Genomic DNA, 12,157 nt, shown 5'->3' on the forward strand with positions numbered 1-12,157 from the left:
AACACACGGAGCAGTGATCCCTCCGGTAACAAGTTATTCCCTGTATAATCGCTGTGATGACTGACAACACACGGAGCAGTGATCCCTCCGGTAACAAGTCATTCCCTGTATAATCGCTGTGATGACTGACAACACACGGAGCAGTGATCCCTCCGGTAACAAGTTATTCCCTGTATAATCGCTGTGATGACTGACAACACACGGAGCAGTGATCCCTCCGGTAACAAGTTATTCCCTGTATAATCGCTGTGATGACTGACAACACACGGAGCAGTGATCCCTCCGGTAACAAGTCATTCCCTGTATAATCGCTGTGATGACTGACAACACACGGAGCAGTGATCCCTCCGGTAACAAGTCATTCCCGGTATAATCGCTGTGATGACTGACAACACACGGAGCAGTGATCCCTCCGGTAACAAGTCATTCCCTGTATAATCGCTGTGATGACTGACAACACACGGAGCAGTGATCCCTCCGGTAACAAGTTATTCCCTGTATAATCGCTGTGATGACTGACAACACACGGAGCAGTGATCCCTCCGGTAACAAGTCATTCCCTGTATAATCGCTGTGATGACTGACAACACACGGAGCAGTGATCCCTCCGGTAACAAGTTATTCCCTGTATAATCGCTGTGATGACTGACAACACACGGAGCAGTGATCCCTCCGGTAACAAGTTATTCCCTGTATAATCGCTGTGATGACTGACAACACACGGAGCAGTGATCCCTCCGGTAACAAGTCATTCCTTGTATAACTGTGATGACTGACAACATAGAGCAGTGATCCCTCCGGTAACAAGTCATTCCCTGTATAATCGCTGTGATGACTGACAACACACGGAGCAGTGATCCCTCCGGTAACAAGTTATTCCCTGTATAATCGCTGTGATGACTGACAACACACGGAGCAGTGATCCCTCCGGTAACAAGTTATTCCCTGTATAATCGCTGTGATGACTGACAACACACGGAGCAGTGATCCCTCCGGTAACAAGTCATTCCCTGTATAATCGCTGTGATGACTGACAACACACGGAGCAGTGATCCCTCCGGTAACAAGTCATTCCCGGTATAATCGCTGTGATGACTGACAACACACGGAGCAGTGATCCCTCCGGTAACAAGTCATTCCCTGTATAATCGCTGTGATGACTGACAACACACGGAGCAGTGATCCCTCCGGTAACAAGTTATTCCCTGTATAATCGCTGTGATGACTGACAACACACGGAGCAGTGATCCCTCCGGTAACAAGTCATTCCCTGTATAATCGCTGTGATGACTGACAACACACGGAGCAGTGATCCCTCCGGTAACAAGTTATTCCCTGTATAATCGCTGTGATGACTGACAACACACGGAGCAGTGATCCCTCCGGTAACAAGTTATTCCCTGTATAATCGCTGTGATGACTGACAACACACGGAGCAGTGATCCCTCCGGTAACAAGTCATTCCTTGTATAATCGCTGTGATGACTGACAACACACGGAGCAGTGATCCCTCCGGTAACAAGTCATTCCTTGTATAACTGTGATGACTGACAACATAGAGCAGTGATCCCTCCGGTAACAAGTCATTCCCTGTATAATCGCTGTGATGACTGACAACACACGGAGCAGTGATCCCTCCGGTAACAAGTTATTCCCTGTATAATCGCTGTGATGACTGACAACACACGGAGCAGTGATCCCTCCGGTAACAAGTCATTCCCTGTATAATCGCTGTGATGACTGACAACACACGGAGCAGTGATCCCTCCGGTAACAAGTTATTCCCTGTATAATCGCTGTGATGACTGACAACACACGGAGCAGTGATCCCTCCGGTAACAAGTCATTCCTTGTATAACTGTGATGACTGACAACATAGAGCAGTGATCCCTCCGGTAACAAGTCATTCCCTGTATAATCGCTGTGATGACTGACAACACACGGAGCAGTGATCCCTCCGGTAACAAGTCATTCCCTGTATAATCGCTGTGATGACTGACAACACACGGAGCAGTGATCCCTCCGGTAACAAGTTATTCCCTGTATAATCGCTGTGATGACTGACAACACACGGAGCAGTGATCCCTCCGGTAACAAGTCATTCCCTGTATAATCGCTGTGATGACTGACAACACACGGAGCAGTGATCCCTCCGGTAACAAGTCATTCCCGGTATAATCGCTGTGATGACTGACAACACACGGAGCAGTGATCCCTCCGGTAACAAGTCATTCCCTGTATAATCGCTGTGATGACTGACAACACACGGAGCAGTGATCCCTCCGGTAACAAGTTATTCCCTGTATAATCGCTGTGATGACTGACAACACACGGAGCAGTGATCCCTCCGGTAACAAGTCATTCCCTGTATAATCGCTGTGATGACTGACAACACACGGAGCAGTGATCCCTCCGGTAACAAGTTATTCCCTGTATAATCGCTGTGATGACTGACAACACACGGAGCAGTGATCCCTCCGGTAACAAGTTATTCCCTGTATAATCGCTGTGATGACTGACAACACACGGAGCAGTGATCCCTCCGGTAACAAGTCATTCCCTGTATAATCGCTGTGATGACTGACAACACACGGAGCAGTGATCCCTCCGGTAACAAGTCATTCCCTGTATAATCGCTGTGATGACTGACAACACACGCAGCAGTGATCCCTCCGGTAACAAGTCATTCCCTGTATAATCGCTCTGATTACTGACAATAAGTTATTACAAATGAAAACACGTGAATGAATAAAAAAAATGGGGTCAGGCTGAATTTCGCAACGTTTATTATACTGAATGTCAATGGTCGGCTTAATAGAACTTGGAAAATCTGTGTCATGCTGTTGTACAAGAAGTCCAGTAACATAAATAGGATGCGGAGGGAAGGGGGAGAGGGGATGTCGGGGGCTCTCTTGTCACATTCAGACGACAGTCCCGCCTCACATGAGATGGAGCCGCGGTATAACTGGACTCTCAGTCGTCCTTGTGTTTCACCAGCCCCTTGCTGATCAGATCAGGAATCTCCACCGCCAGCCAAGGTCCCAGCTGTGTGACAGAAGAAAGACAGGATGACACCGGCCGCTGCAGACAGGACACGCTTTACATGAACCCCAGGTGATAGAATGGTCACTCCCGTGTACAGCGAGTGTAAGCCTTTCCCACCTTCTCATAGATACTTCCGCCATCGCCTGGACCAGAGTCAGCTAAGGCTGTGGCTATCGGCACTACAAGGCTCAGCCCATCTATATCTCTGTAATAAGGCTACAGATAGGTCATGATACTTTCATTATTTTTAGTTCAAGTCAGCTACAGGAACCAGGAAGGTCCTACCTGATTAACGAGTGGTCCTCTAAAGGTGGGGGTGGTCATTATTCATCATGATCAACAGGCATCAAAAAAACTTTACATCTCTGCTGAGAATACAATGACAAAATAAGTGGCAGCTGGTGCGTTGGGATTGGAACGAGCAGTGGGCGATATATCTCGTGTACTGCGTTACAGGTCTGTTGTAGGGCTCAGTAGCTGCACAGCGCTTCAATTCGGCTCTATTACAGAGCTCTGATCAGTCTGTAATGTACTTGTGTCCGCTGAAGGGAAACTGACCAAAAATCAGCATAACTACAGGTAACAGGGAGACAGTCTGGGGAGGACCCCCTGGAACCAACTAAGGTTGTGTAATAAATAATGACCAGGTGATATTTTTTTATAAGGTTTTTTTTTTCCAAAAGTGTAGAGGTCATCAGTGGCCCCAATGTGTAACCCCCAACTCCCATAATGACTGATCTGTAGTTCATGAATAAAGTTTACTTACCCCCAAAGCCATTATTTGTGCAATGCCGAATTTAGGGACGTTCCGCGCCCACAGCGGCTTGAAGTGTTCTGTCAGACAGATTTTTCCTCCTCTGGACATAGGAAGAAATACAGGATTACATCTGGGTGCAATAATAATAACTTAACGTGTTCAAAGCACTAACACATTAGCGATTAGGGCGGCAGATAAGACTACGGGAATCGTTCTTAATAAAAGCGAGAAATCATATTCTCACAATAAAACTACATCTGGAATAGCAGCTATCACCTCGTACCTGTACATTTTCGCTGTCTTCCCATCTAGCTCTGGAATGGCGATCTCAGGAGCTGTGGCGGGGTACGTCACCGGGATCTACGTAGGGTAAAATACAAATAACGTTTGGGACAATTCTACAGAGGAAGAAGCTTTGAGGTGTAATAACTTGTGATCACGGTCTCACATCAAACTCAACGTCAAACTCGTACTTCAGGAGCTCATGAATGTACCAGCACTTCCCGAACCACCTGCAAAAGAGACCAGATAGAGAATCTGTCAGGATCTGTTGGCGCCAGCCTAACGCTGGCACAAGGGTTGAGACGGCTGATGGAGGGGTTTCTGGACCACCCCAGGGGGTCTTCAGACCATACCTGGTGCCTTCCTTGTTGGACTCCAACCGGAACCAATCGTTGTCGGCTTTCTTGTTATTTTCAACGTACTGCGCAGTAGGAGAAGATATTTGTTAAAAATGTGATCTAGGCCCAAGTCCCCAACAACTGAGTTCCCCATCATGTTACAATGGCCATGCTGAAGGTATACCTTCTCTCACAACAAGTCGCAAGGGTTGATAATCTGCAGGGATTGCTTTCACTTGTGGTTCCTCGGCTGGGTCACCATTATGAATGAGCACTGGGCTACATAACATGCTGGATTATCAATATCCAGTGATCTATATAATGCCTCTTAATTTCTATACAGACACTGCATAGCAACACACAGAGGGAGAAAGGGTGAAGAGGAACCTGCCCATAACTATAGTCTATCTACCACGGAGGTGTCTGATCTGCCATAGAATAGGGGAGCTCTAACACCATAGGTGACGTGATCACGGAGGTGTCTGATCTGCCATAGAATAGGGGAGCTCTAACACCATAGGTGACGTGATCACGGAGGTGTCTGATCTGCCATAGAATAGGGGAGCTCTAACACCATAGGTGACGTGATCACGGAGGTGTCTGATCTACCATAGAATAGGGGAGCTCTAACACCATAGGTGACGTGATCACGGAGGTGTCTGATCTGCTATAGAATAGGGGAGCTCTAACACCATAGGTAACGTGATCACGGAGGTGTCTGATCTGCTATAGAATAGGGAGCTCTAACACCATAGGTGACGTGATCACGGAGGTGTCTGATCTGCTATAGAATTGGGGAGCTCTAACACCATAGGTGACGTGGTGACGGAGGTGTCTGATCTGCCATAGAATAGGGGAGCTCTAACACCATAGGTGACGGAGGTGTCTGATCTGCCATAGAATAGGGGAGCTCTAACACCATAGGTGACGTGATCATGGAGGTGTCTGATCTGCCATAGAATACGGGAGCTCTAACACCATAGGTGACGTGATCACGGAGGTGTCTGATCTGCCATAGAATAGGGGAGCTCTAACACCATAGGTGACGTGATCACGGAGGTGTCTGATCTGCCATAGAATAGGGGAGCTCTAACACCATAGGTGACGTGAACACGGAGGTGTCTGATCTGCCATAGAATAGGGGAGCTCTAACACCATAGGTGACGAGATCACGGAGGTGTCTGATCTACCATAGAATAGGGGAGCTCTAACACCATTGGTGACGTGATCACAGAGGTGTCTGATCTGCCATAGAATAGGGGAGCTCTAACACCATAGGTGACGTGATCACGGAGGTGTCTGATCTGCCATAGAATAGGGGAGCTCTAACACCATAGGTGACGTGGTCACGGAGGGGTCTGATCTGCTATAGAATAGGGGAGCTCTAACACCATAGGTGACGTGATCACGGAGGTGTCTGATCTGCCATAGAATAGGGGAGCTCTAACACCATAGGTGACGTGGTCACGGAGGTGTCTGATCTGCCATAGAATAGGGGAGCTCTAACACCATAGGTGACGTGATCACGGAGGTGTCTGATCTGCCATAGAATAGGGGAGCTCTAACACCATAGGTGACGTGGTCACGGAGGTGTCTGATCTGCCATAGAATAGGGGAGCTCTAACACCATAGGTGACGTGATCACGGAGGTGTCTGATCTGCCATAGAATAGGGGAGCTCTAACACCATAGGTGACGTGATCACGGAGGTGTCTGATCTGCCATAGAATAGGGGAGCTCTAACACCATAGGTGACGTGATCACGGAGGTGTCTGATCTACCATAGAATAGGGGAGCTCTAACACCATAGGTGACGTGGTGACGGAGGTGTCTGATCTGCCATAGAATTGGGGAGCGCTAACACCATAGGTGACGTGGTGACGGAGGTGTCTGATCTGCCATAAAATAGGGAGCTCTAACACCGTAGGTGACGAGATCACAGAGGTGTCTGATCTGCCATAAAATAGGGGAGCTCTAACACCATAGGTGACGTGGTGACGGAGGTGTCTGATCTGCCATAGAATAGGGGAGCTCTAACACCATAGGTGACGTGGTGACGGAGGTGTCTGATCTGCCACAGAATTGGGGAGCGCTAACACCATAGGTGACGTGATCACGGAGGTGTCTGATCTGCCATAGAATAGGGGAGCTCTAACACCATAGGTGACGTGATCACGGAGGTGTCTGATCTGCCATAGAATAGGGGAGCTCTAACACCATAGGTGACGTGATCACGGAGGTGTCTGATCTACCATAGAATAGGGGAGCTCTAACACCATAGGTGACGTGGTGACGGAGGTGTCTGATCTGCCATAGAATTGGGGAGCGCTAACACCATAGGTGACGTGGTGACGGAGGTGTCTGATCTGCCATAAAATAGGGAGCTCTAACACCGTAGGTGACGAGATCACAGAGGTGTCTGATCTGCCATAAAATAGGGGAGCTCTAACACCATAGGTGACGTGGTGACGGAGGTGTCTGATCTGCCATAGAATAGGGGAGCTCTAACACCATAGGTGACGTGGTGACGGAGGTGTCTGATCTGCCACAGAATTGGGGAGCGCTAACACCATAGGTGACGTGGTGACGGAGGTGTCTGATCTGCCATAAAATAGGGAGCTCTAACACCATAGGTGACGAGATCACAGAGGTGTCTGATCTGCCATAAAATAGGGGAGCTCTAACACCATAGGTGACGTGGTGACGGAGGTGTCTGATCTGCCATAGAATAGGGGAGCTCTAACACCATAGGTGACGTGGTGACGGAGGTGTCTGATCTGCCATAGAATAGGGGAGCTCTAACACCATAGGTGACGTGATCACGGAGGTGTCTGATCTGCCATAGAATAGGGGAGCTCTAACACCATAGGTGACGTGGTCACGGAGGGGTCTGATCTGCCATAGAATAGGGGAGCTCTAACACCATAGGTGACGTGAACACGGAGGTGTCTGATCTGCCATAGAATAGGGGAGCTCTAACACCATAGGTGACGAGATCACGGAGGTGTCTGATCTGCCATAGAATAGGGGAGCTCTAACACCATTGGTGACGTGATCACAGAGGTGTCTGATCTGCCATAGAATAGGGGAGCTCTAACACCATAGGTGACGTGATCACGGAGGTGTCTGATCTGCCATAGAATAGGGGAGCTCTAACACCATAGGTGACGTGGTGACGGAGGTGTCTGATCTGCCATAGAATTGGGGAGCGCTAACACCATAGGTGACGTGGTGACGGAGGTGTCTGATCTGCCATAAAATAGGGAGCTCTAACACCGTAGGTGACGAGATCACAGAGGTGTCTGATCTGCCATAAAATAGGGGAGCTCTAACACCATAGGTGACGTGGTGACGGAGGTGTCTGATCTGCCATAGAATAGGGGAGCTCTAACACCATAGGTGACGTGGTGACGGAGGTGTCTGATCTGCCACAGAATTGGGGAGCGCTAACACCATAGGTGACGTGATCACGGAGGTGTCTGATCTGCCATAGAATAGGGGAGCTCTAACACCATAGGTGACGTGATCACGGAGGTGTCTGATCTACCATAGAATAGGGGAGCTCTAACACCATAGGTGACGTGGTGACGGAGGTGTCTGATCTGCCATAGAATTGGGGAGCGCTAACACCATAGGTGACGTGGTGACGGAGGTGTCTGATCTGCCATAAAATAGGGAGCTCTAACACCGTAGGTGACGAGATCACAGAGGTGTCTGATCTGCCATAAAATAGGGGAGCTCTAACACCATAGGTGACGTGGTGACGGAGGTGTCTGATCTGCCATAGAATAGGGGAGCTCTAACACCATAGGTGACGTGGTGACGGAGGTGTCTGATCTGCCACAGAATTGGGGAGCGCTAACACCATAGGTGACGTGGTGACGGAGGTGTCTGATCTGCCATAAAATAGGGAGCTCTAACACCATAGGTGACGAGATCACAGAGGTGTCTGATCTGCCATAAAATAGGGGAGCTCTAACACCATAGGTGACGTGGTGACGGAGGTGTCTGATCTGCCATAGAATAGGGGAGCTCTAACACCATAGGTGACGTGGTGACGGAGGTGTCTGATCTGCCATAGAATAGGGGAGCTCTAACACCATAGGTGACGTGATCACGGAGGTGTCTGATCTGCCATAGAATAGGGGAGCTCTAACACCATAGGTGACGTGGTCACGGAGGGGTCTGATCTGCCATAGAATAGGGGAGCTCTAACACCATAGGTGACGTGAACACGGAGGTGTCTGATCTGCCATAGAATAGGGGAGCTCTAACACCATAGGTGACGAGATCACGGAGGTGTCTGATCTGCCATAGAATAGGGGAGCTCTAACACCATTGGTGACGTGATCACAGAGGTGTCTGATCTGCCATAGAATAGGGGAGCTCTAACACCATAGGTGACGTGATCACGGAGGTATCTGATCTGCCATAGAATAGGGGAGCTCTAACACCATAGGTGACGTGGTCACGGAGGGGTCTGATCTGCTATAGAATAGGGGAGCTCTAACACCATAGGTGACGTGATCACGGAGGTGTCTGATCTGCTATAGAATAGGGGAGCTCTAACACCATAGGTGACGTGGTGACGGAGGTGTCTGATCTGCCATAGAATAGGGGAGCTCTAACACCATAGGTGACGTGGTCACGGAGGTGTCTGATCTGCCATAGAATAGGGGAGCTCTAACACCATAGGTGACGTGATCACGGAGGTGTCTGATCTGCCATAGAATAGGGGAGCTCTAACACCATAGGTGACGTGATCACGGAGGTGTCTGATCTGCCATAGAATAGGGGAGCTCTAACACCATAGGTGACGTGATCACGGAGGTGTCTGATCTGCCATAGAATAGGGGAGCTCTAACACCATAGGTGACGTGATCACGGAGGTGTCTGATCTACCATAGAATAGGGGAGCTCTAACACCATAGGTGACGTGGTGACGGAGGTGTCTGATCTGCCATAGAATTGGGGAGCGCTAACACCATAGGTGACGTGGTGACGGAGGTGTCTGATCTGCCATAAAATAGGGAGCTCTAACACCATAGGTGACGAGATCACAGAGGTGTCTGATCTGCCATAAAATAGGGGAGCTCTAACACCATAGGTGACGTGGTGACGGAGGTGTCTGATCTGCCATAGAATAGGGGAGCTCTAACACCATAGGTGACGTGATCACGGAGGTGTCTGATCTGCTATAGAATAGGGGAGCTCTAACACCATAGGTGACGTGGTGACGGAGGTGTCTGATCTGCCATAAAATAGGGAGCTCTAACACCGTAGGTGACGAGATCACAGAGGTGTCTGATCTGCCATAAAATAGGGGAGCTCTAACACCATAGGTGACGTGGTGACGGAGGTGTCTGATCTGCCATAGAATAGGGGAGCTCTAACACCATAGGTGACGTGGTGACGGAGGTGTCTGATCTGCCACAGAATTGGGGAGCGCTAACACCATAGGTGACGTGATCACGGAGGTGTCTGATCTGCCATAGAATAGGGGAGCTCTAACACCATAGGTGACGTGATCACAGAGGTGTCTGATCTACCATAGAATAGGGGAGCTCTAACACCATAGGTGACGTGGTGACGGAGGTGTCTGATCTGCCATAGAATTGGGGAGCGCTAACACCATAGGTGACGTGGTGACGGAGGTGTCTGATCTGCCATAAAATAGGGAGCTCTAACACCGTAGGTGACGAGATCACAGAGGTGTCTGATCTGCCATAAAATAGGGGAGCTCTAACACCATAGGTGACGTGGTGACGGAGGTGTCTGATCTGCCATAGAATAGGGGAGCTCTAACACCATAGGTGACGTGGTGACGGAGGTGTCTGATCTGCCACAGAATTGGGGAGCGCTAACACCATAGGTGACGTGGTGACGGAGGTGTCTGATCTGCCATAAAATAGGGAGCTCTAACACCATAGGTGACGAGATCACAGAGGTGTCTGATCTGCCATAAAATAGGGGAGCTCTAACACCATAGGTGACGTGGTGACGGAGGTGTCTGATCTGCCATAGAATAGGGGAGCTCTAACACCATAGGTGACGTGGTGACGGAGGTGTCTGATCTGCCATAGAATAGGGGAGCTCTAACACCATAGGTGACGTGATCACGGAGGTGTCTGATCTGCCATAGAATAGGGGAGCTCTAACACCATAGGTGACGTGGTCACGGAGGGGTCTGATCTGCCATAGAATAGGGGAGCTCTAACACCATAGGTGACGTGAACACGGAGGTGTCTGATCTGCCATAGAATAGGGGAGCTCTAACACCATAGGTGACGAGATCACGGAGGTGTCTGATCTGCCATAGAATAGGGGAGCTCTAACACCATTGGTGACGTGATCACAGAGGTGTCTGATCTGCCATAGAATAGGGGAGCTCTAACACCATAGGTGACGTGATCACGGAGGTGTCTGATCTGCCATAGAATAGGGGAGCTCTAACACCATAGGTGACGTGGTCACGGAGGGGTCTGATCTGCTATAGAATAGGGGAGCTCTAACACCATAGGTGACGTGATCACGGAGGTGTCTGATCTGCTATAGAATAGGGGAGCTCTAACACCATAGGTGACGTGGTGACGGAGGTGTCTGATCTGCCATAGAATAGGGGAGCTCTAACACCATAGGTGACGTGGTCACGGAGGTGTCTGATCTGCCATAGAATAGGGGAGCTCTAACACCATAGGTGACGTGATCACGGAGGTGTCTGATCTGCCATAGAATAGGGGAGCTCTAACACCATAGGTGACGTGATCACGGAGGTGTCTGATCTGCCATAGAATAGGGGAGCTCTAACACCATAGGTGACGTGATCACGGAGGTGTCTGATCTGCCATAGAATAGGGGAGCTCTAACACCATAGGTGACGTGATCACGGAGGTGTCTGATCTACCATAGAATAGGGGAGCTCTAACACCATAGGTGACGTGGTGACGGAGGTGTCTGATCTGCCATAGAATTGGGGAGCGCTAACACCATAGGTGACGTGGTGACGGAGGTGTCTGATCTGCCATAAAATAGGGAGCTCTAACACCATAGGTGACGAGATCACAGAGGTGTCTGATCTGCCATAAAATAGGGGAGCTCTAACACCATAGGTGACGTGGTGACGGAGGTGTCTGATCTGCCATAGAATAGGGGAGCTCTAACATAGAGTATGGAGGTGCAGTATACAGAATGGGACTACAGTACACAACATCACAATATGGGGTACTGTATAAAGCTGTACAGAATAAGGAGGGTCCTGTATACAGTATAAGGGAGCAGTACAGAATAAGGAGGGTGTTGTATACAGTATAAGGGAGCAGTACAGAATAAAGAGGGTGCTGTATACAGTATAAGGGAGCAGTACAGAATAAAGAGGGTGCTGTATACAGTATGAATATATACAGTACAGGGGCGCTGTATGTAGATATTGGGGGCTATACTGAGGGTGTCACTGGGTCCTAGAGATAGGTCGCCCGCAACAAGACAGAGATGACAGTTAAGGCGAGGTCCATTCCCCAACCCGGAACCTTTTAACCCCCTCACATGTTTCCGAGGACTTATAATTATGTGACACCACCTCACCTTAATGAGCGCCTGGTACTCCTCCTTCAGCCGCTGCACCCACAGCTCCTTGTCCCTGGGACTCGCACCGGTCTTCAAAAGTGGAATCTCCGACACCACCCGGCGAGTGGCCTCATCCACCATGTTGGAAAAAGGAGAGGCAGGAAGCGGAAGTT

General features: G+C 49.4%; 1 protein-coding gene across 1 annotated transcript; it reads right to left on the bottom strand.

Annotated features, from left to right (window-relative positions):
• Positions 1–2,769: 2,769 nt before the first annotated feature.
• On the bottom strand, positions 2,770–12,157 carry UFC1 (ubiquitin-fold modifier conjugating enzyme 1). Its single transcript, XM_088456280.1, has 6 exons — positions 12,003–12,157; positions 4,438–4,505; positions 4,251–4,314; positions 4,086–4,162; positions 3,812–3,902; positions 2,770–3,045 (listed from the first exon to the last, which is right to left on the bottom strand). The coding sequence occupies exons 1-6, from the start codon at positions 12,123–12,125 to the stop codon at positions 2,974–2,976; spliced, it is 495 nt and encodes a 164-aa protein (XP_088312406.1). The 5' UTR covers positions 12,126–12,157; the 3' UTR covers positions 2,770–2,973.

The sequence above is a fragment of the Taudactylus pleione genome, unplaced genomic scaffold (assembly GCF_031769625.1).
Source record: "Taudactylus pleione unplaced genomic scaffold, aTauple2 ptg000696l, whole genome shotgun sequence".
NCBI classification, from domain to species: Eukaryota; Metazoa; Chordata; class Amphibia; order Anura; family Myobatrachidae; genus Taudactylus; species Taudactylus pleione.

Excerpts from the sequence above, each read along its gene's own strand:
- UFC1 (XM_088456280.1), bottom strand. The coding sequence starts at position 12,125 with ATGGTGGATGAGGCCACTCGCCGGGTGGTGTCGGAGATTCCACTTTTG. Across the intron at positions 4,506-12,002 it reads AGTACCAGGCGCTCATTAAG|TACGTTGAAAATAACAAGAA; the intron begins GTGAGGTGGTGT and ends CCTACTGCGCAG. Across the intron at positions 4,163-4,250 it reads AGTTTGACGTTGAGTTTGAT|ATCCCGGTGACGTACCCCGC; the intron begins GTGAGACCGTGA and ends TACCCTACGTAG.